The sequence below is a fragment of the Salmo salar genome, chromosome 01 (genome assembly GCF_965601325.2).
Source record: "Salmo salar chromosome 01, fSalSal1, whole genome shotgun sequence".
Lineage (NCBI taxonomy): Eukaryota > Metazoa > Chordata > Actinopteri > Salmoniformes > Salmonidae > Salmo > Salmo salar.
In genome coordinates this window covers 20,982,139-21,007,905 of record NC_138291.1, presented here as the reverse complement: position 1 = coordinate 21,007,905, position 25,767 = coordinate 20,982,139, and the positions used below count along the sequence as shown (strand labels likewise).

The window sequence follows — 25,767 nt, the reverse complement described above, 5'->3', positions numbered from 1 at the left end:
ATGATAATGACATTACTTATTATTATAAAGATGATCATAATAACAACAATAACAATAAGATGAGATCAAGAAAAAGGAGCATTATTATTATTATTATACATATTATTTTTTCAGACAATTTAGAACAGAGTAAACAACACAAAATCAATTATAAATAATACCAGAGGCTGTTCTAACGAGAAAGAAAAGTGGAAAGCCTTTATTACAGCAAAGCAAAGATTAAAAACAGACGAATTTGTGAAATTGTTTACTTGACATGTCATTGCGTGAGGCTTGGTGTTCACGGAATCAGTAGGCTATTAAACAAACACTTAAACAGGCAACAGAAGCAGGATCGGTCTTATTTCTGTAGATATATATATATGGATGATTTATAAAGCCAGGCACATTTAACAGTAGCGGCACACAAGCCTAAGATCACCATGCGCAATGCCAAGTGTTGGCTAGAGTGAAGTAAAGCTCGCCGCCATTGGACTTTGGAGCAGTGGAAACACGTACTCTGGAGTGATGAATCACGCTTCACCATGTGGCAGTCTGACGGACGAATCTGGATTTGGCAAATGCCAGGAGAACGCTACCTGCCCGAATGCATAGTGTCAACTGTAAAGTTTGGTGGAGGAGGAATAACGGTCTGAGGCTGTTTTTCATGGTTCGGGCTAGGCCCCTTAGTTCCAGTGAATGGAAATCGTAACGCAACAACATACAATGGCAACAGTTTTGGGGAAAATCACTTTCCTGTTTCAGCATGACAATGCCCCCATGCACAAAGCAAGGTCCATATAGAAATGGTTTAACAAGATCAATGTGGAAGAACTTGACTGGCCTGCTTGACAGAGCCCTGACCTCAACTCCATCAAACTCCTTTGGGATGAATTGGAACGCCGACTGCAAGCCAGTCCTAATCACCCAACATCAGTGCCCAACATCACTAATTCTCTTGTGGCTGAATGGAAGCAAGTACATATGTAAAACAGAACCATGAACACACACAAAAACACTGTCACGCAGACATATGCACCAGTATCGCACTTCTATTGCCACACAGAAACCTAGACAGGCAGAACAGACAAACACACAGGTACCTGTAGTGAGTCAGTGGCGTGGCTGGAGGGCTGGCCAGCCTTGCCGTAGCCCTGACCATGAGCTGTCAGCAGTCTGCCGGTCAGGTCCACCGCGGCGTGCCAGTTCTTAGTGCACTACAGGTACACAGGAGGGGGACAAAGCTGTTTCAACAAAACCACCAGACAAGGTGAGAGGACAGACACAGACACTGGACACAATGACCCCCAAAATGAACCAACCCCTGGCTGGCGACAAACAGTTAAAAAGGACATGTTATATTTCTATATTTTATTTGTGATGGCAGAGTGGTGGTGCTGGTGGAGGTCAGCCAAAGGTCGGAGAAACACTGAGTAAGGTACAATGTGAGGGGACACACACATTAAAGCAACAGATGTCTCCGCAGGAGGAGGTAGGTACAGTACAGAGGACGAGGGGATGGGGGGGTAAGAGTGTGTGTACATCCGAGTCTCCCCATCAGTAAGCATGACAAGGTCAGCCTGGAGATTGGGTTTTAACTGCACGGCAAAGGGCCATTCATCACAGCCAGTCACCTAATTAGGCATCAGAGAATTACACACTAGAGATAGAGAGAGAGAGAAAGACAGCCGGCCTCGACACCACAGCTGAACAGTCCACCCCAGATCCTGACCACAGCCTCCCTCGACACAACAGCAGAACAGACAAATGAAGAACCACCAACCCAGCAGACCCTACCCCCTCCTAGCATCCCCCATGAAAATCCTTTCACACCCACTGAGGGCACACAAAAGCCACAAATTGTCCTTAAGGGCTCCAATGGGAAATAGATAGAAGAAAACACCCAGTGGCTAAACTCTGGTGCCCAAACACCCAGCATGCCCTAAACTTTCTATCTAAGGAACAACTAGGGTCCCCCAGCCACATTCACACAGGCACAAACTATGTGAGAGCGCAGCAGGAAAAGGGTTGCCACAGCACTCAAGGAGGGATTGAAACGCGTTCTTCTACTTTCCCCGCCCTGCTACCACGAAAAGACGTTCACCCTGCTACCATACAGCAGGTAAACGCAAGCATTTCCCGTGACTGTGCCTCAAAAGCAAACGTCTACCTGGCCCACCACTCCACCCTGGACTTGAAGAGCCTTTATGACCAGGTCCACCTCTAGAAAGCAGCAGTCCCTTCTGCAACAACCCTAAAAGACATTGCCTTCAACCACAGCACCTCACACAGGCGCAATGGTCACCCCCCCCCCCCCCCCAGACCACCATGCACATCCAGGACACAGTACCACCAGGCACATCCAGAACACAGCACCACCAAGGACATCCAGAACACAGCACCAGCAAGGACATCCAGAACACATCCAGAACACAGCACAAGGCACATCCAGGACACAGCACCACCAGGCACATCCAGAACACAGCACCACCAAGGACATCCAGAACACAGCACCAGCAAGGACATCCAGAACACAGCACCACCAAGGACATCCAGAACACAGCACCACCAAGGACATCCAGAACACAGCACCACCAAGGACATCCAGGACACAGCACCACCAAGGACATCCAGAACACAGCACCAGCAAGGACATCCAGAACACAGCACCAGCAAGGACATCCAGAACACAGCACCACCAAGGACATCCAGGACACAGCACCACCAAGGACATCCAGAACACAGCACCACCAAGGAACACAGCACCACCAAGGACATCCAGGACACAGCACCACCAAGGAACACAGCACCACCAAGGACATCCAGAACACAGCACCACCAAGGAACACAGCACCACCAGGCACATCCAGGACACAGCACCACCAGGCACATCCAGAACACAGCACCACCAAGGACATCCAGAACACAGCACCACCAAGGACATCCAGAACACAGCACCACCAAGGACATCCAGGACACAGCACCACCAAGGACATCCAGAACACAGCACCACCAAGGACACCAGCACGCACCACCAAGGACATCCAGGACACAGCACCACCAAGGAACACAGCACCACCAAGGACATCCAGAACACAGCACCACCAAGGAACACAGCACCACCAGGCACATCCAGGACACAGCACCACCAGGCACATCCAGAACACAGCACCACCAAGGACATCCAGAACACAGCACCACCAAGGACATCCAGAACACAGCACCACCAAGGACATCCAGAACACAGCACCACCAAGGACATCCAGGACACAGCACCACCAAGGACATCCAGAACACAGCACCAGCAAGGACATCCAGAACACAGCACCACCAAGGACATCCAGAACACAGCACCACCAAGGACATCCAGGACACAGCACCACCAAGGACATCCAGGACACAGCACCACCAAGGACATCCAGAACACAGCACCACCAAGGACATCCAGGACACAGCACCACCAAGGACATCCAGAACACAGCACCACCAAGGAACACAGCACCACCAAGGACATCCAGGACACAGCACCACCAAGGAACACAGCACCACCAAGGACATCCAGAACACAGCACCACCAAGGAACACAGCACCACCAAGGACATCCAGAACACAGCACCACCAAGGACATCCAGAACACAGCACCACCAAGGACATCCAGGACACAGCACCACCAAGGACATCCAGAACACAGCACCACCAAGGACATCCAGGACACAGCACCACCAAGGACATCCAGGACACAGCACCACCAAGGAACACAGCACCACCAAGGACATCCAGGACACAGCACCACCAAGGAACACAGCACCACCAAGGACATCCAGGACACAGCACCACCAAGGAACACAGCACCACCAAGGACATCCAGGACACAGCACCACCAGGCACATTCAGGACACAGCACCACCAAGGAACACAGCACCACCAAGGACATCCAGGACACAGCACCACCAGGCACATTCAGGACACAGCACCACCAGGCACATCCAACCCCCAACCCCAACAAGTTAACATCCTCCCAAACAAACCATGGCCACAAACCATATAGGTCCCCCCAGATCAGCCCTGTGCCCCTCCTGCCCCCAACATGACAATCATACATAGACCCAGGCCTTGAGCAGAGCAACAGGCACAACCCCCACTCCTACACCCACCCAAGCCCAATCCTGAGACCTAAGAGGCATGTATCAGATACTCAGCATGCTCTGCTCACAAATATTGGTCCAAGCCAAAACCACACAAATAAGAACACTGGACACTATGGACCACAAAGCTTTACTATCTCATCCTAGAATATACAAGGTCTGAGGTCATATGCTTTTGGTCGAAAGAGCAGGAATCCAGACCCATGTCATCCTGCAAGAAACATGGTAAAGAGGAGACAGACCCACTGGTAGCCCTCTAGGTTACAGAGAGCTGGTCTCCCATCTACAAGGTGTTAGACAGGGAAGAGACTCAAAGGGTATGCTGATTTGGTATAGAACAGACTTAACCCAATCCATTACATTAATGAAAACAGGAACATTTTACATCTGGCTAGAAATGAATAAGGACATTATCTCAACAGAGAAAAATGTCCTCCTGTGTGCTACCTATATCCCTCCACTAGAATCCCCATACGTTAATGATGACAGCTTCTCCATCCTAGAGGGAGAGGGCAAAAATGTCCAGGCCCAGTGACATGTACTAGTCTGTGATGACCTAAACGCCAGAACTGGACAAGAACCCAACATTCTCAGCACACAGGGAACACCTACCTGCAGGTGACAGCATTCCCTCCCAAATACGCCCCCCCCCCCCTAGACACAACTACAACAAAACAACCAACAAAAATGGGTCACAACTCCTGCAGCGCTGTCACACGCTGGGTCTGTACATAAATGGTAGGCTTTGAGGGGACTCCTACTCTAGGTACACCTATAGCTCATCCCTTGGCAGTCATAGGCCTTACTGTAGACTACTTTATTACTGACCTCAACCCAGTCTCTCAGAGCGTTCAGTCAGCCCACTGACACCCCAATCAGATCACAGCAAAATCACAGCCTAATTGAAAAGTGCAAGTCACAATCATGAGGCATCAAAGCCAAACAAACCACATACTATTAAGAAACGCTTTAGATGTAAGGAAAGTAGTAAGGAAAGTAGTGTAGAAACCTAACAAAAAACTATTGGGCAACAACAAATCCAACCCATTTTAGACAACTTCCTGGTTTAAACTTGGCAGTAGAAAGACTACATTGTATATTTAATCAGCTTCCTTATCAAATCAAAAAATGAAAAGCAGACGACCTAAGAAAATTAATGACAAATGGTTTAATGTAGAATGCAAAACCCTAAGAAAGAAATTGAGAAACATACAGTATCCAACCAAAAACCGAGAACCAGAAAACCTAAACATATGCCTACACACACACACACACACACACCACACACACACACACACACACAACATAAGAATCCATAGAATCTAACCACTACTGGGAAAATTGGAACACACTAAACTAACAACAACGCGAAGATCTACCTATCCAAAATGGATAAACCACTTCTCAAAATCTTTTCGGCTCTATAAAAAAAACATACAGTGCATTTGGAAAGTATTCAGACCCCTTCCCTGCTTCCACATTGTTACGTTACAGCCTTATTCCAAAATGAATTTTCCTAATTTTCCTCACTTCCTCATCAATCTACACACAATACCCCAAAATGACAAAGCAAAAAAAGTTGAAATTTTTGAAAATATATTAAAAAGAAAGAAAAAAATACCTTATTTAAATACAGTACCAGTCAAAAGTGTGGACACACCTACTCATTCAAGGGCTTTTCTTTATTTTTACTATTTTCTACATTGTAGAATAATAGAAGACATCAAAACTATGAAATATCACATATGGAATAATGTAGTAACCAAAAAAAGTGTTAAAAAAATATAAATATATTTTATATTTGACATTCGTCAAAGTAGCCACCCTTTGCCTTGATGACAGCTTTGCACAATCGTGGCATTCTCTTATAAAGCTTCATGAGGTAGTCACCTGGAATGCATTTCAATTAACAGGTGTCCCGTGTTAAAAGTTAATTTGTGGAATTTCTTTCCTTCTTAATGCATTTGAGCCAATCAGTTGTGTTGTGACAAGGTATGGGTGGTAAAAGACCAAGTCCATATTATGGCAAGAACAGCTCAAATAAACAAAGAGAAACGACAGTCCATAATTACTTTAAGACATGAAGGTCAGTAAATCCGGAAAATTGCAGTCACAAAAACGAAGCGCTATGATGAAACTGGCTCCCATGAGGACCACCACAGGGAATGAAGACCCAGAGTTACCTCTGCTGCAGAGGATAAGTTCCTAAATTCATGAGAATTAACTGCACCTCAGATTTCAGCCAAAATAAATACTTCACAGAGTTCAAGTAACAGACACATCAACATCAACTGTTCAGAGGAGACTGCGTGAATAAGGCCTCCATGGTCAAATTGCTGCAAAGAAATCACTACCAAAGGACACCAATAATAAGAAGAGACTTGCTTGGGCCAAGAAACACGAGCAATGGACATCAGACAGGTGGAAATTTGTCCCTTGGTCTGGAGTCCAAATGTTTGATTTTTGGTTCCAACCGCCGTGTCTTCGTGAGACGCAGAGTAGGTGAACGGATGACCTCCGCATGAGTGGTTCCCACCGTGAAGCATGGAGGAAGAGGTGTGATGGTGCTTTGCTGGTGACACTGATTTATTAAGAATTCAAGGCACACTGAACCAGCATGGCTACCACAGCATTCTGCAGCGATACACCATCCCATCTGGTTTGGGCTTAGTGGGACTGTCATTTGTTTTCAACAGGACAATAACCCAACACACCTCCAGGCTGTGTAAGGACTATTTGACCAAGAAGGAGAGTGATGGAGTGCTGCATCAGATGATCTGGCCTCCACAATCACCTGACCTCAACCTAACTGAGATGGTTTGGGATGAGTTGGACCGCAGAATGAAAGAACAGCAGCCTACAAGTGCTCAGCATATGTGGGAACTCCTTAAAGACTGTTGTCAAGAGTGTGCAAAGCTGTCATCAAGGAAAATAGTGGCTACTTTGAAGAATCTCAAATCTCAAATATATTTTGATTTGTTTAACACTATTTTGGTTACTACATGATTGCACGTGTTATTTCATAGTGTTGATGTCTTCACTAATATTCTACAATGTAGAAAATAGTAAAAATAATGAGTAGGTGTGTACAAACTTTTGACTGGTACTGTATGTACAGACTCAGTGAGCATAGCCTTGCTATTGAGAGATGCCACTGTCGGAAGACCTGGCTCTCAAGAGAAGACAGGCTATGTGCACACTGCCCACAAAATGAGGTGGAAACTGAGCTGTACTTCCTCGCCTCCTGCCAAACGTATGACCATATTAGAGACACATATTTCCCTCAGATTACAGTGACCCACAAAGAATTCAATTTTTTTTCTCGATTTAGATAAACTCCCATATCTATTTGGTGAAATAGCAATGTGCCATCACTGCAGCAGCAAGATCTGTGACCTGTTGCCACAAGAAAAGGGCAACCAGTGAAGAACAAACACCATTGTAAATACAACCCATATTTATGTTTATTTATTTTCCCCTTTAACTATTTGCACATCGTTACAACACTAGCCATAATACGACATTTGAAATGTCTCTATTCCTTTGGAACATTTGTGAGTGTAATGTTTACTGTTAATTTTGTATTGTTTATTATGTATTTCACTTGCTTTGGCAATGTAAACATATGTTTCCCATGCCAATAAAGCCCTTTGAATTGAATAGAGAGAGGAAGAGACCAGTCACAATAGACAGTTTCCTTCCTACACAGGAGCAGAGGTGGTCCATCACAGGAGAATTCACTGGGACACTAACCAGGTTTCCATCTAACCTTTTTATGCCAGTAAAGTACATGTCAGATAAAACATGTCATGACAGGCCTGATGGAAACAGAACATTTGTTGGTAAACTTACCAAATGTTGACAAAACAAAATACACTACAAAAAGGTTGGATGTTTTTCTGTTGGTAACATTTACTATGTGAGAAATGTTGGTGGAAACGCTTTCATGCGCAAATATTGATATAATAACCATTATATCAAAGTAAACTTAAAGTCACACGATAACATGTGTGGTCCTCCCACTACGACTCGTCAGGAAAGCATGCAGTATATTAGGCTACAGATGAAATAAATGATGAACAGGGTGGTGAAAATGCAAGGTGATGAGCTTGATGCTCCTTTTCAATAAATATCCAGTTGCTTATTCTGGTGACATGATCATCAATGTTTGGCTGCCATCTGACAAATGAAAATAATGTCCATAATTACATAATCATATAGGCTATACCCACACTGCATCTGTGAGCTGCTGGCTGGAGCGCACGTGCCAATACCAGAGTGGGCACACATGCTATATAATGCAACATTTCGCTATATAAGGCAAAACAATGTGCGAAAAGCATCAGTAGATGGAAACCCATTTAACTTGTCTTTTTTATTCGGTACATGGGAATTTAACCGCACAAGGAATGTTTATGTTCACTACGTCATTAAGCACAGCCTTTTGTCTGCAACAAGTACAATTGATGGAAATACATCTTTGGTGGGAAAATGCACTTATTGTTTTTATGCAGATTTGAGAATAATTCCTTCAAAATCTGTTGCCAATTGGATGGACATCTAGCTAGTGAAAGACATCCTTTCTCTCAGTCCCCTCAGTCTCTTCCTCCCTTGATCTCCTTCACGTACACACTCCCTCTCCCCCCTCACCCCCTTGCCAGAGGTGCCTCTAAATCTTCATTAGGGGGTGAAATGAAGCCGAAAACGAGAGGCAGGGAGACGGCCAGAAGCAGCTGCAGCCACTGAGACAGAACCCATAGCCCCCAACAACAGCAACCCTTCCTCACCCCCTCCCTGCATTTGGCTCTGGCACTCACTGGGGATAGGCTCTATGATGTACTGTACATACGCTCACACCACCCTTAGTATATCCACCATAGAGCCCAATGTAGTGGCAGCAAATCAGAAGTAGTGCTGCCCCTGGTCAGAGAGGCTTCCAGCCAGGCTTACTGTGTGTGCTTATGACCTAACATGATGTCCTGCCACCCCACCTATGCACACCCAAACACTAGTAATGGGAAGAAAAAAATCTAAACAGTTACCTATCGCAATATTATAATCGATATTTTGACTCCAGGTATTGATCAGAAAAAATGTCATAAAATAAAAAGTAGCGTTAGCTAGCGCCAGTCGGCTGTACCTACACCCAATCAATTTTTCATCCTATAGCTTGTTCTCCATTTTATTTTTAAATGGTGTGCCCACATGTTTTCAGCACTTTTATTTCCATGACTGATCAAAACAAATGTTCTCGTGCTCTGTGTAGTCTCTCTGCAGCAGACATACACAGAGTATACCAAACATAAGGAACACCTTCCTAATATTGAGCATAGCCTACAGTAGATTTAAGATTATATTACTTCTAAACAAAATAACTTTTTTGGGTTCTCATACACTTACAATGATGTTTTGATTCTTGCTTGGACAGTCTCTAATATTATATTTGGCTGTGATCTTTGTAAAATAACTATTTTTGATGCAGCAGTTGTTAGCTAGAATGCTAACGCTCATTGATATAGGCTGTAGCAAAAGCTAGCCAAAGAAACATTTTACTGGTTGAAGTGTTTTTTTTTAAAGTTGATTAGGGATGATGACACAAACATAGTAAACAGGACATTCATACTTAAAATCCAATTATAATCCAAAAGTAGTGTGAAACGCACTCATAATCAACATGCAAATAGAGGCTTTTTTTGCTAGTGTTCTATAGGGGACTCCTGAGTGGCACAGCGGTCTAAGGCACTGCATCTCAGTGCTAGAAGCGTCACTACAGACACCCTGGTTCGAATCTAGGCTCTATCACAACCGACCGTGATTGGGAGTCCCATAGATCATTGCGTAATTGGCTTAGCGTTGTCCGAGAATGACCAGTGTAGGCCGTCATTGTAAATAAGAATTTGTTCTTAAGTGACTTGCCTAGTTAAATAAAGTTGACATAAAAAATAACAACTCCCTCTTGTTCTGCCACCAACTTGCACGCATCGCCCTCATGCGGCAATGTTTGCAAACACAGAAAGTGGTCTATGGGCTGTAGTAGTAAAGGCTAAATTAAATATTTTATCCACAAAAAATGTATACCTAAAGGGGTCCTAAAATTCTAAATCAAATAGCTAAATGTATGACAATCATAAAACAAATCCATGTTAGCTTAGACCCCCCCCCCCCCCCCCCCCCCAAACGGCTTAGACAGAGCGTCTGCTAAATGACTAAAATGTAACAGTAGAGTGATAATGCCAGGATTGATCATTTAGCTCCACTCATAATAATCTGCAATAAGAGGTACTCGGATCCCCGCCAAATCAAATGAGAATGAGATAAAATACAGATTATATTGGCTGAAATTGAATGAGGAAATGCCGATGAACACAATGTGTATTGAGCAGGGCCACAGTGCAGGGCTAAATTAACACTCCCTCGTCTCTCACACTGGAGAAGGAAGTGGATTAGCCATGCATAGTGTTTGCACACAGACACCAGCCAGGGAATCAACTTCATTTTAGCTCATCCCTTTTAATTCACCTATACTAAAAGGTTCAACAGAAGCCCTTAAGAGCATAGACATGTGCACGCACACAAACACACAGCTGGGGGAGAGATAACTAAGAGGATGACAAGTCAGCTATTGTCAGATCATACACTGTTTGACTAGCCACAGTTCTGAGGGGCAACCGTGAGTGATTCCATAGGAGAGCAGTTGAAACCAAGCAGGCCTTGGGCAGCCAGCCACCAGGGAGCTCCATCCCAACTCCATAGGAGAAGAACCTAATACTTCAATAGAATGCCACTGGATTCCCTACTCATACAAACACACAGAAACACACACAAGGCTGGATTATCAATTAGCAGCATTGTGGGTTTAAAAGAGGTGAGCATTTCTAATTGTGTTGAAGATCACAAGTTCAGAGATTTTCTTTTGGTGAAGTAAAAACGCCCTGAAACAAAGCTGGCTGCACGCCCACTGCCAGGGCTCTCGCGAGGTGCCAGCCTCCAGCCAAACACAGTAAAAAGGCTTCTCGCCCTATTGCGGGCCCTGTTCTGCATAACACACTAAATTCCAGTGCCACAGCATTTTGAATGAATACAGAGGGGAGAGAAGTAAGAAAGGCAGAATGCACAATACACTAGCTGTGGATAGTGGTTAACTTGTCTTTGATGGTTTGGTGGAGGGCTGGAGTCCTTGTATTAGCGGCCCTGAGAGAGCCAGACTAGGGCTTTGCCTCCAGGCCAGAGGATGGACTGGTGGCTGACTGTTCTAAAGACCACAGTAGTTTCTATTTGAAGGGGTCCAGACATCTAGAGCCCTGGGACAATAGAATAATACAGATAATATGTGAAGTACCTATCTTAGGGCTTGCATAGAAACGATGTATTACGCTATAATGGCTGTCTGGGAGAGTTACAAACGATGCTCCTTCGGGTGACATCAGTCATTCACTGATTGACAGACAAACCGCTGACTTAGCACGGCCAAGTCTCAGTGTTGTAAAGGATTGTTGCGGTAATGACAATTCTCTGGCTGTACACCTCCAGATAGCTATAATGCAGATCAATGTGGTTACATAGGGGAGGGAGCATCAAGGCCGAGGCTGACCTAGCCAAGGTGGTAGTAACACCGTACCCAAACCGGCCGTGCGCAAATTGATTTTGTCCCCCCACACCAAACGTGATCACGACACGCAGGTTGAAATATCAAAGCAAACTCTGAACCAATTATAATCATTTGGGGACAGGTCGAAAATCATTAAACATTTACGGCAATTTAGCTAGCTAGCTTGCCGTTGTTGGCTAATTTGTCCTATTTAACTAGCTTGTTGTTGCTAGCTAATTTGTCCTGGGATATAAACGTTGAGTTGTTATTTTACCTGAAATGGACAAGGTCCTCTACTCCCACAATTAATCCACACATAAAACAGTCAACCGAATCGTTTCTAGTCATCTCTCCTCCTTCCAGGCTTTTTCTTCTTTGGACTTTATATGGCGATTGGCATCTAACTTTCATAGTTACCACAATGACCGACCAAACTCAGTTAATCTTTCAATCACCCACGTGAGTATAACCAATGAGGAGATGACACATGGGTATCTGCTTCTATAAACCAATGAGGAGATGGGAGAGGCAGGACTTGCAGAGCGATCTGCGTCAGAAATAGAACTGACTTCTATTTTAGCCCTTGGCAACACAGACGCTCGTTGGCGCACGCGAGCAGTGTGGGTGCAATAATTAAATAACATGTATGTTTACATTTATTTTGCGACGTGAGAAGTGTAGTCAGCATGTAAGGTGGGATGATGTTGATCATACCTCCCCCGGCCCCCGCCCTCCACTGGACATTTGGCCCCGGCACACAGGCCCCAGGCCTAGACACCAGCACAATGGTAGGAGAGAGAGTTCATTGGCCGCAGAAGAAGAGAGGGAGAGGGATGGCGGGAGAAAGGGAAGGAGAGAGGTGGGATAATCAAGGTGACAGATTAGCCAGCCTTGGGCCCTGCTGAGAGAGAGGGGACGCTGACCAGCCACAGGGAGAAATATAGGCCCTTGGCCAGAATCACTATGGAGAGGGATTCGGGAGAAGGGGAGACAGGTCACCAGAGGGAGGCAAGATGACAGACAGAAGCCATGGATAATGCTGTGCAAGAGCGGGCAGTGGCCAGCAGACATTGGCCACAAGAGACAGAGGAGAGACAGGTCACACACACAAGCCTCCAAGGAAATGAGGGTGGGGTGAGAGGGAGGGAGGCCTTGAGCCCTGCTGAGCAAGAGAGGAAATGCTGACTAGCCGACTCAGGGGAGAGGACAGACGGGTCACTAGCCCTGAAAGGAAGAAAAGAGAGAGGGTTAGAAGAAGAGAGAACCTGAGGGATAGGAGGACAGACGGGTCACTAGCCCTGAAAGGAAGAAAAGAGAGAGGGTTAGAAGGAGAGAACCTGAGGGATAGGAGGACAGACGGGTCACTAGCCCTGAAAGGAAGAAAAGAGAGAGACATAGAAGGAAGAGAGAGAGAGAACCTGAAGAACAGAGGACAGACGGGTCACTAGCCCTGAAATGAAGAAAAGCGAGAGGGGTAGAAGGAAGAGAGAGAGAACCTAAGGGATAGAGGACAGACGGGTCACTAGCCCTGAAAGGAAGAAAAGCTAGAGGGGTAGAAGGAAGAGAGAGAAAGAACCTAAGGGATAGAGGACAGACGGGTCACTAGCCCTGAAAGGAAGAAAAGCGAGAGGGGTAGAAGGAAGAGGGAGAGAGAACCTGAGGGAAAGAGGACAGCTAATGCAGCAGAGACAAAGAGGACCTCTCCACAACATTCTACAGGGTTGGGGTCAGTTCCATTTAAAGTGACAGTCTGTAGCTATGATATTTGGACTCAGTTACTGTATGTAAAGTTGGTGCTAATAAGATGTTAGTTGAGCTCTACCACATGTGAATAATGTTCACTCAGTGGTGCATATCACTACTGCCGCTGTCTGTGGATCAGCAGGGGATTGAATGATGGAGTGAGATAGATAGAGGAGAGAAAGAACACAGCATCTGTTCTCAAAGCCTCACTCTTACCACAGAGGCTGCTTCCTCCTCTTTATCCCTCGCTTCCCCTCCCCTCATCTTTCTTCTTTCCCTGCCTATTAAATCTTCTTCCCTCCTTTCTCTCTTCCTCCCCATCTCTTCTGTCATACTCCCTCTATCTTTCCTCTTCCCTTCCCTCATCTCTGTGCTCCTCCCTCTGTGTGAGCCAGCGTTTGTGTGTTCTCAGAGGGAGTGTGGAGGCAGTGGCAGTGGGTGCAGTCACACACTGGCACTGCAGCATGAGTCACTGCCAGCTCCCAGCAGCCCCAAGAATCAGTGGGGAGGAGTGTACACACACACACACACACATCTCACTAGCCAGTACAACCCCAGGGTACACACAGCTCTGTACAACCAGACACACACACACACACACCTTGCCAACAATTACTGAGCGAATCGAGAAAGAGACTACCCAGTTGTCTCAAATTTGGTGCAATCAATCACAGGTATTGATCAGTGTAAGGTTGACTGGCTGAGTCGGTCTGGAGATGTGAGGACCACAGTGGAGGAGCAAAGCCCACTGACATTTCAACAGACCTGCCTGACTCACTCTACTTCTCTTTTTATTTCTCTCCTTCACTCCCTCTTTACACTGGGGGGCCGCCCACGCTGGCTGGTGTGCATCGGTAGAGTCAGTGACGCACACACACCAGGTGGTATTTTCAGCCTTCGGTCAAGTGGTCTACTCTGTGAGAGGGTGTGTATGTGTGCATCCTGGCAGACTGCAGTCCAGCACCAGATGTGTGTTTGTGTAAGCAGAGACCAGAAGGCCTTGAAATATGTACACAGCTCCCATGCATTATACATCGGCACAGCAGGAGAGAAGTCAGAGCCTGGAGGATCTACTCCCTCCCATCTATTCTCTCTCCATCTCTCTGCCGGCTGCTATGGTGCATACGTTTTAAATACCAAGTGCAGGTCAGGGTCGTTTGCGGGTCAGCGGCTAAGATGGAGGGAGGAGGATAGGGTGATGGAGGAGGAGAGGTCGATATTCAGACTAATCTTCATGCTTTATGTAGGGGTAGGGGAGAGAGGTGAGCCAGAGAAATGATAGGGTATTTACGGAGCTGTGCTATTAACAACACCATTCTATGAGGAAGGTGTGGCATACTCTAGGTAGTCATCACAGAATATCTATCTGCTGCATGCACATTACCCAAACTCAGCAAACATAGCCATTTACATGGTCTTCTATCACTGAATAAGTAGAAGTACAGCGATCTAAAGGTGAAAGAGGTATACGGTGGAACTACTGTGGAATTGCCCATGAGTAAGCCAAGCCGGCATGAAAATAAGTGGTTTCTAACAAGGCACTACATATAGATATATAAAATCCCTGTTTGCACCAACATTAACATGCACGCACATTGACTCACAATTAGTTGTTTGACGCCCAGGAAGGATTGTTCTACAGAGTTGGCTATAAGGACATGTCTCTTCATAGCTGCCTGCTCCCCCATGAGACGCACCATCAGGTCCTTCACAGCATCACCCTGAAACACACACACAGTCACACAGGTAGACGAGTAGGTTGCAAACAATGTTGAGGTATAGGTTTACAAATAAGCAAATTATCCACTTCATTGTACCACAAGACTAGACATAGCTGTTGAAAGCAGATTTCGGAATGATATCGAACTGGAAACCCAGCTCTATGGGCTAATGGCATTAATGGCAAGCTAACCCCCCTGCAGATTGTCAAACTTGAGACTGGGCATGACCAGCCTCTCCTTCTCCACAAACACATGGCTGTACTGCTGACTTGCCACAGAGATCAGCACCTTCCTGGTCTCCTCAGAGGGCAGCCATGCGTCGTACCTCTTATCAGCCTCACTCATGTTCAGAGCCTTGGCAAACGGGTCGTCTCCCCCCAGAACAGCTGGGTGAAGGGCTAAGGAGGGTCCAGGGCTGGCTCTGCTGCAGCCTGTTGAAGGGAATGGGGGTTGGTTCAGTCTGGGTAGGCCCAAAGAAGGAGTTGGGGGTGGGGGTACCGGACTCTGAAGGCCCAAAGTTGGACAGAGAGCACCCAGAGGAGGCAGAGAGTTGGTGTTCGGGTGGGGCGGCTGACTTTGGGGACTCTGCGTTAGGGTTGCTGACAGAGATGAAGGAAGAGGAGGTGGTGAAGGAGTCAGTAGCCAGGTTGATATGGCCACTGTAAGAAGATAACTTGCTGAGGTTGGCGGACCAGAGGAGCCAGTTTATTAGGGGTAATCTCTGTGCTCCCCTGTCACAGCCACTACTGAAGCTGGGTGATTTAATGAGGGTGGGCTGGAAGCAATCTTCCACCAGGGCCTGGGCTTTGGGCTGGCTGAAGATGGTGCACACAGGGATGGGCTCGTCCTTGGTTGTGGTCCCTTTGCTGCTGGCCTCCAGGGTTGCTGTCTCATGCTTAGGAGTGCCTGGGCTGGGGGTGCTGTCCTCTGGGGTTACAGCGGAGACGGTAACAACATCCTGCTCTTCAGTAGTTAGCTCTGGTTTCACATCATCCACTGGTTCCTCAGGGCTAGAGGCTACTGGACTTGTCTGTATCATTGCAGCCTCTATCTTGATCTCAGTAGTGTCTTGTCCAATCAGATCATCCACTTTCTCCTCTTCACTTCCACCTTCTTCTCTTTCTCCACTGAGGTCTCTTTAACCACTGCTGCTGCTGGCTCCTCCTCTCTCTCTCCTCAAACTGCTCCAGCAGGTTGTCCATGGGAACCACATGGTCCTCCTCACTGTTGTTGGTGGAGTCAGAGTTCATGACACTCTCCATCATCTGGTCATTGAGCTTGTCCATCAGGCTTTCTGACGGTGTGCTGTGGCTGTCCTCCTGGGGAGTGATGAAGGCCTCGCACCCCAGGTCAATGCTCTCCTCCTGGAACAGGACACCAGAGGAGGGCAAGAGGGTGGGGGCTGGCTCTGAAGGGATACGGTCTTCACTCAGGCTGGGCTCAACCTCCACCTTTCCTGTGATGTCCAGGGTGACTGGCCTCTGGGCAGGAGTCTCGTTGCTATCCATATTTTCCCTGAGAATAATAGTATGGAGGAATCATAAATCAAGTTACCTAAAAATATAATTTATTGTAAGTACTTTGTCATGTTCTTTACAATGAAATGTATCATACGGGCTTAGATATACAATGATTCATTCAATTTCTATGGCTAGTAGATTGTTGTGCTTTTGGGGTAATGATGGCTAGCTAAAGTTAGCGTGCTAAGCTACAGGTGCTTCAAATGGCAAAAAAGGAGATAACTACTTTTATGAATATATTCATACAAATCACGTGCTTACATAAATAACATGTAGCGATACATCAGCCTCCCCTATTAAGCTGTAAACCAATGTAAACAAAACAAGGCGCTTTAGATTACCTTTGCTAAGGAATGTTGACGGCTACGGCAATAGTGCGCCTGTGTGAATCTTCCAGGAAGTGAAATGTACAGTGTTCAATAGGAATCAAATTTCCTACGTATCTGTAGAATCGGTATTCTTAAATATTTTACGCATTTTAAACCGTAAACATCTGCTTTCTCCAGTTATATTTACGGACATTCACTGTACGCTACGTAAGTATTTATTTTAACGTTTGCGGAATTAAAATAACATTCAGCGAGGTAATGGATAAACAGTGCAAGCAGTTTATTTGTGAAATCTCACATTAAACGTAACGCTTTCAAGCAATAATAATAAGCTTGCAACATACGTGGGACATGGAGGACGATGCACCTGTGATTTACGGCCTCGAATTTCAGGTACAGTTCCACGTCGGAGATATGCATGCATTAACGTTAGCTGGATACAGTATAGCTATGTCAGACAACCTCGTCCTGCCCCAGTATCTGGGCGTTAGAGATGTCGACGAGGAGTATGACTTGTCGACATCTCTAACGCTCAGATACTGGGGCAACCTCGTCCTAGCTATGCAACTCTAATGTTGACAAATATTCATCTGAACTCTCTTCGATGTACGTCAACATTGTTGCTTTGCAATGTCATCATGCTTTAGTGATACGTTCGTCACGTAAAGCCCTGTATCGGCATAGCATTACATAATGTACATACATGCACTACCGGTCAAAGGTTTTAGAACACCTCCATTCAAGGGTTTTTCTTAATTTGTACTATTTTCTACATTGTAGAATAATAGTGAAGACATCAGAACTATGAAATAACACATATGGAATCATGTAGTAACCAAAAAAGTGTTTTTTAAATATTTGAGATTCTTCAAATAGCATCCCTTTGCCTTGATGACAGCTTTGCACACTCTTGGCATTCTCTCAACCAGCTGGAACAGTCTTGAAGGAGTTCCCATGTATGCGGAGCACTTGTTGGCTGCTTTTCCTTCACTCTGCTGTCGGACTAATCACAAACGATCTTAATTTGGTTGAGGTCGGGGGATTGTGGAGGCAAGGACATCTGATGCAGCACTCCATCACTCTCCTTCTTGGTAAAATAGCCCGTACACAGCCTGGAAGTGTGTTGGGTCATTATCCTGTTGAAAAACAAATGATAGTCCCACTAAGCCCAATCCAGATGGTATGGCGTATAGCTGCAGAATGCTGTGGTAGCCATGCTGGTTAAGTGTGCCTTTAATTCTAAATAAATCACAGACAGTGTCACCAGCAAAGCACCCCCACATCTTAACACCTCCTCTCCCATGCTTCACGGTGGGAACCACACATGTGGAGATCATCCATCTCACAAAGACACGGCGGTTGGAATCAAAAATCTCCAATATGGACTCCAGACCAAAGGACAAATTTCCACCAGTTAAATGTCCATTGCTCGTGTTTCTTGGCCCAATCAAGTCTCTTCTTCTTATCGGTGTCCTTCAGTAGTGGTTTCTTTGCAGCAAATGGACCATGAAGGCCTAATCTCTGAACAGTTGATGTTGAGATGTGTCTGTTACTTGGAACACTGTGAAGCATTTTTTGGGGCTGCAATTTCTGAGGCTGGTAACTCTAATAAACTTTTCCTCTGCAGCAGAGGTAACTCTGGGTCTTCCATTCCTGTGGCGGTCCTGATGAGAGCCAGTTTCATCATAGCGCTTGATGTTTTTTGCGATTGCACTTGAAGAAACTTTAAAAGTTATTGAAATGTTCTGTATTGACTGACCTTCATGTTTTAAAGTATTGATGTACTGTCGTTTCTCTTTGCTTATTTTAGCTCTTCTTGCCATAATATAGACTTGGTCTTTTACCAAATAGGGTTACCTTCTTTACCTTAATGCTCAAACTCATTAAGAAGGAAAGAAATTCCACAAATTAACTTTTTAAGAAGGCACACCTGTTAATTGAAGTGCATTCTAGGTGACTACCTTATGAAGCTGGTTGAGAGAATGCCAAGAGTGTGCAAAGCTGTCATCAAGGCAAAGGGTGGCTATTTGAAGAATCTCAAATATAAAATATATTTTGATTTGTTTTACTTTTTCTTGGTTAATACATAATTCCATATGTGTTATTTCATATTTTAGATGTCTTCACTATTGTACAATGTAAAAATAAAGAAAAACCCTTGAATGATTAGGTGTTCTAAAACTTTTGACCGGTAGTGTACATGGGTATAGTCAACATTAGTTACAGTGTTACAATGTACCAACTGTATCTTGTTTTGCAGGCTCGGGCACTTACTTCCCAGACAGCTGAATCAGATGCCATTCGCTTTCTTGTGGGCACCCAGTCCCTCAAATTTGACAATCAGGTGAGTCAAACAACTGCACTTACCAAGAGTAGTACACCTTACAGCTGTATATAGCCTATGCATTGGAAGACCATCTAGGAAGGGTATTGCTCAAAGTCATGTGTCTGTTCTTCTAAGGTGGGGCCCACTTTTGGATGTAATCTAAAGTTGCACTAAAAACGTACTATATATTTTTAATGGGAACAACATCCACAGTGGACTCACTTGATCCTTTATCTGATGTAGCTCTTTGGCTGCTTGTTTCAGCCCACCAAGGCCTCTAGTATTCCTAATGGGGTATTCCAGCCAAGATTGGCCCATGTGTTGAGATGGGACTTGAGACCCACTGATACCTCACAACTAGTTCCTCCTGGGTTGCATCAAGACTGGGTTGTAAATGCAACATCTTATTGCCTGTGCCATGACTGTCCATGCCACGCTCTGCTTATTTAGTGGTACCTTCAGTTAAGTGGGTTACCTCAAGCCTTGTCCAGCAGCCATGTGCCTTTGAGAATTGTAGGCCTAGTAAACAAGCCTAGGATCATGCTAGCCATATGGGCCTGTGTGGACCAGGTAGTGCTGAGATGACCAGATAGTGCTGTGAGGACAGGCTTAGCCTTGGCCTCTGGCACTGTTATTGGGCTGATTCCAACCCGTGTGTGTGTGTGTGTGTGTGTGTCTTTCCTAGGTCATCATGCAGACAGACCACAGAAACAGTTGGCCATAAATGGGGGGGGGGGGGTAATTACTGATTTCAGAGAGGAGAGACTGATGTCTGTGTTGAAATGGTTTTGGCATCCTTTGGTGAGAAAATGGTCTATGCTTCTTTTTTTAAATTCTGGCTTTGGCTGTGGGTGTTGAAATATGTTGCTGGAGCCCATTCCAAATCTATCCCGGTGGTTGGACAGACAAACAGTGCTTATGTTTGATCACCCACGCCATGTTTTTGAGAGGAAAATACTTATAATGATAGTACTGCTGTGATGCCTGCACCAAGCACTGTTGTTGAGAATTGAAAAACAGAATGTTGGGTGTTTTGTACCAGCATTTCTGAATGCATTGCAGTCACAACAAAGGGAGCAATAATTTCATCCCATCCTTATCACAATGCTGTTTCACTTATGATTATTGGCTGTTCCAGCAAGTGGACTCCTCCTTGAAGATGGCTTCAGTCCCACCCCCAGGCATTGGTCACATAGAGACACCACCTGATTGTCTCTGGCATCAGGCACTTATACAGTAGCTTGGACATGTCACTAAGCTTCCTGCCTCTCTAATGTGGGCTTCAGATATCTAATTTATACCCTCCCTTCCTCTCACCTTAAGTGCCACTCCAGCCCTGAGAGGGCAGCGCCATATGAATGGCAGAACTTTGGGGCTCCTCCAGTTTGTGTGGCATTAAAACATCTCAACCCTGCCACTTCTGCCAGTTCCCTACTCCTCTGTCCTGCTTACTGTCATTAGCACCACTAAAGAGCTTTAACTAAAGGACCAAAAGTGGAGACCGTCGGCGAGCTCCTTTTTATCGTGTCTTTTTCTGCTACATAATTACAACGGGCTGGGAAGGAAGCCCGACTGGGCTGAGAGAGGGATGCAGGGATAAGTCACTCCGCTGGCTCCGGCTGGGGAATAACGCAGGATAAATCACCCATGGGACTTCTCCTCCACCCTGGGTTCATTCAGGGGCCCTACTACCGCTCTTCCTCTTCCCTCCAATTACCCTGTCCCACCAGCACCGACATTTATTTGTATGTCTCCCCCATAAAATTATAACTTTGTGTAATAATCTTTGCTCGATGTGGTCCAGCCCAAGGTTAATGGCAGCCTGTGTGACTTTGAGGCAGCTGAAGGACGCTGTATTCTGCTGCTCCGATGCTCTGCTCCTCTCCTCCCTGCCTGTAAAAAGTGAACAGGGTAGAGGAGTGCCTGGAGTTGTTGTCCAGTGCAACCAGATTAATGGCCCCCACGGTGCAGTGACACTCAGCCTTATTAGAATGACGGGTGTTATTAACCACATCAAACCTCTTGATTGTCGCTGCTTTACCACCTAAGTCAAATATCTATAAAATAGATTTCCATAATGATCCATTCTAATAGGCCTAAGTCAATAGAAGTTCCAATGTCCTGCACACAGCTTGCTTGCAAATATTAGGCCTACGCTTTCTGTTGTAATGCCAACTCTTTAGTCTGCTGACCTTGAAGATGATAGCAAGATAACTTCATGGCTGTTAGACAAACTGCAATCAATTTAACAGGAAGCTTTGGGTCCACAACACCTCTCAACCATTGTCCAATGTAATTGCCATTGATAAAATGCAATTGTGTTCGTTGTCTGTAGCGTTTGCCTGCCCATACCATAACCCCACTGCCACGATGGGGCTATCTGTTCACAACGGTGACATCAGCACACCACTTGCCCACACAATGCCATACATGCTGTCTGCCATCTGCCCGGTACAGTTGAAACCGGGATTCATCTGTGAAGAGCATACTTCTCCAGCATGCCAGTGGCCATCGAAGGTGAACATTTACTCACTGAAGTCGGTCATAACGCCAAACTGCAGTCAGGTCAAGACCCTGGTGAGGATGATGAGCACGCAGATGAGCTTCCATGAGACGGTTTCCGACAGTTTGTGCAGCAATTCTTCGGTTGTGCAAACCCACAGTTTCATCAGCTGTCCGGATGGCTGGTCTCAGACAATTCCGCAGGTGAAGAAGCTGGATGTGGAGGTCCTGGGCTGGGGTGGTTACACGTGGTCTGCGGTTGTGAGGCCGGTTGGATGTACTGCCAAATTCTCTAAAACGACATTGGAGGCAGCTTATGATAGAGAAATGAACATCTCTGGCAACAGCTCTGGTGGACATTCCTGCAGTTAGCATTTCAATTGCACGCTCCCTCAAAACTTGAGACATCTATGGCATTGTGTTGTGTGACAAAACTGCACATTTTAGAGTGACTTTAGTACAATTGTCCCCAGCACAAGGTGCACCTGTGTAATGATCATCCTGTTTAATCATCTTCTTGATATGCCACACCTGTCAGGTGGATGGATTATATTTGCAAAGGAGAAATGCTCACTAACAGGGATGTAAACTCATTTGTGCACAAAATTGGAGAGAAATAAGCTTTTTGCGTGTCTGGGAAATTTCTGGGATCTTTTATTTCAGCTCATGAACTGTGGGACTAACGCTTTACATGTTGCATTTATATTTTTGTTCAGTATAAATAAAAAAGGAAATAGTTACACAATAAAATAACAGTAATAATAACATACTGTTTTACTGATTTCACAGACAGTGACCCCTGCCTGCTCTGGTGTTCCACATGTTACTTATGTTACTTATCATTATCATCATTATTACTTATCATTACCTGCCCGCCTGTCCAGCATCACTTCTCTGGACGGTTCTGATTTAGAATTTGTGGATAACTACAAATACCTAGGTGTCTGGTTAGACTGTAACTCTCCTTCCAGACTCACATCAATCATCTCCAATCCAAAGTTACATCTAGAATTGGCTTCCTATTTCGCAACAAAGCATCCTTCACTCATGCTGCCAAACATACCCTCGTAAAACTGACCATCCTACCAATCCTCGACTTCGGCGATGTCATTTACAAAATAGCCTCCAATACCCTACTCAACAAGCTGGATGCAGTCTATCACAGTGCCATCCGTTTTGTCACCAAAGCCCCATATACTACCCACCACTGCGACCTGTACGCTCTCGTTGGCTGGCCTTCGCTTCATAATCGTCGCCAAACACATTGGCTCCAGGTCATCTACAAGACCCTGCTAGGTAAAGTCCCCCCTTATCTCCGCTCACTGGTCACCATAGCAGCACCCACCTGTAGCACGCGCTCCAGCAGGTATATCTCTCTGGTCACCCCTAAAGCCAACTCCTCCTTTGGTCGTCTCTCCTTCCAGTTCTCTGCTGCCAATGACTGGAACGAACTACAAAAATCTCTGAAACTGGAAACACTTATCTCCCTCACTAGCTTTAAGCACCAGCTATCAGAGCAGCTCCCAGATCACTGCACCTGTACATAGCCCATCTATAATTTAGCCCAAACTACTACCTCTTCCCCTACTGTATTTATTTATTTTATTTATTATTTTGCTCCTTTGCACCATATTATTTATATTTTAACTTTGAACTTTCTTCAAATTATAATTCTACCATTCCAGTGTTTTACTTGCTATACTTTATTTACTTTGCCATCATGGCCTTTTTTTGCCTTTACCTCCCTTATCTCACATCATTTGCTCACATTGTATATAGTCTTATTTTTGTCTACTGTATCATTGATTGTATGTTGTTTTACTCCATGTGTAACTCTGTGTTTTTGTATGTTGTCGAACTGCTTTGCTTTATCTTGGCCAGGTCGCAATTGTAAATGAGAACTTGTTCTCAACTTGCCTACCTGGTTAAATAAAGGTGAAATAAAATAAAAAATAAAACAAAAAATATGTTGTGAAGGGTGCAAACTAGATTTGATCGATTTTCCTCTATTGGACCTTTCTGCCGTCTAAGACGTGGCGCTCTCTGTAACTCCTCTGAATCGGACCCAACTTCTGAAGGAGTGTTTAATCGCTGCTTTTAAGAGGAAATCGAGACAAAAAAACGCAGTGGGTGTGTGAAGTTAATACATCTTAATAAGTGATGTCTGCATTTAAGGTTGCGTTCACTGTCATATTAAAGACGGAACCTTTTTGTGTGAGGGGTGCTTTGTACTGCTGAGGGTTAGGGCGACTGGTGAAAGATGAGGGGGAGGAGGTGCTCCTCTGTCTGTGTTCTCACTAGAACCTCGTCCTCACTGCTCTCCCCTCTCTCTCTCTCTCTCTCCTCTCTCCTTCCCTCACACTCTCTCTCCTCCCGCCTCTCTCTCTCTCTCCTCTCTCCTTCCCTCACACTCTCTCTCCTCCCGCCTCTCTTTCTCTCTCCTCTCTCCCTTTCTCTTTTCCACAGATCCACATCATTGACTTTGATGATGAGAATAACATCATTAGTAAGAGCGTCCTGCAGCACCAGGCAGGGGAGATATGGCACATCAGTGCCAGTCCTGCAGATAAAGCCGTGCTGACGACCTGCTACAACAAAAGTGAGGCTCCCGACCGCGCTCCCCTTGCATCTTTCTTTTTTTCTCCTTCTCTCTCTGTCTGTCTGCCTCTCTCACTCTTTATCTCTCATTTTTTTCAGTCTCTTTCCTGTCTTTATGTTACTAGTCTCTCTCTCACAACTAGGGGCCAGTGTTTTTCCTGGTCAAGTCGTGTGTTCAGGAAAATCTCATGACCCCATAAGGTATACTGCATTCTGTCTTGAAATTAAAGGATGTTACTTATATGTAACCATCTAGGCAAGGCGGTGACAACCCTGTTAGCCAGCCATGTGTACCCCTGACCATGGCCAAGATATGACACACAAGCCCAGACTCACACCATGCTCCCACCCTGCCATTTCACACTAGCAATTATGCTAAAGTAACACGTCCCATTTCTTTCACACTCCTTCTGCCAACAGTTGCCTCGAGACAATTACAAATCTAAACAAACATGAAGAGACGATTTGGATGAGAAAGAGTGGAGAAAAAAAAGTAATTACATTTCTGAGTTTATTAGATGGATGCCTTTGGCCTTGGTGGGGTTAGTGACAGTAGGAATCAGCTCTGGATGTAGGCTACTGTAGTTGTGAGGAGACAAACCAGGAGAGAGGCATTGAAAACAAGGCCACGGTACTCTCACTCTCCTCTCTTTGCGTCAGCCCTATTGTGGCGGAGGGCTGTGATACACATTATGTCAGAGTACAGTTCAAAAGAGAAATGTAATTATCATGACATCCAATCTAATGGAGTAGCCCCAGTCAAAAAGAAGTGAAGATCATATGCCCTCACTTTACCCACTACCTTTTTCTCTACAGCTGCTGCTGAGGCACATTCCTTCCTATTCACTGTCTGATCTGGGGAGATGGGCTGTCTCTCTCCTGATGGTGTTGTGGTGGGGATAGTGTTGTGGTGGGTGTGGTGGAGATGGTGGTGTGGTGGAGGTGTGAACGGGGCATAGCTTTACATGTGTAGACAGCCATGACAGAGTGAGAAACTGGGAGAGCAGGGAGGCGTGGAGGCCAGGGTAGGCCTTTAGGGGCAGCCGAAACCAGAGGGAGAGGCCCACAGTTAGTCTCTCGCTCTCTCTCATTCTGTTTCGCTCTCTTTCTTTATATCTCCTCTCTCTCTTGCTCTATTGCTCTCTTTCTCAATCTTCTTCCCTCTCTCTGCCTCTCTTGTCAGCTGGGCCCTACATACTTCAGCTCACATGATGACAGCTGCTGCTGGAATGGGTTAGAACTCAGAGACCAGACCCTCCCACACATGCATGTCAGACTTGGAATTTATTTTTATGAATAATGTTTCTGTCACTTGA

The 25,767-nt window shown here is 45.5% G+C and overlaps 1 protein-coding gene and 1 pseudogene across 2 annotated transcripts in view; one reads left to right on the top strand and one right to left on the bottom strand.

Annotated features, from left to right (window-relative positions):
• Positions 1–17,246, bottom strand: part of LOC106573429 (trafficking protein particle complex subunit 12-like) — a 30,600-nt pseudogene extending 13,354 nt beyond the window's left edge. The window contains exons 1-4 of the transcript XR_014383041.1: positions 17,038–17,246; positions 15,360–16,691; positions 15,060–15,176; positions 1,083–1,196 (exon numbers count right to left, since the gene is read on the bottom strand). The product of XR_014383041.1 is annotated as a trafficking protein particle complex subunit 12-like (transcript). The remainder of the gene's footprint in view (positions 1–1,082; positions 1,197–15,059; positions 15,177–15,359; positions 16,692–17,037) is intronic.
• Positions 17,192–25,767, top strand: part of LOC106573328 (EARP-interacting protein homolog) — a 42,618-nt gene continuing 34,042 nt past the window's right edge. Inside the window, exons 1-3 of the mRNA XM_014148406.3 lie at positions 17,192–17,418; positions 19,286–19,369; positions 24,320–24,452. Of these exons, the coding sequence (XP_014003881.2) occupies positions 17,377–17,418; positions 19,286–19,369; positions 24,320–24,452 (259 nt within the window). The 5' untranslated portion in view covers positions 17,192–17,376. The remainder of the gene's footprint in view (positions 17,419–19,285; positions 19,370–24,319; positions 24,453–25,767) is intronic.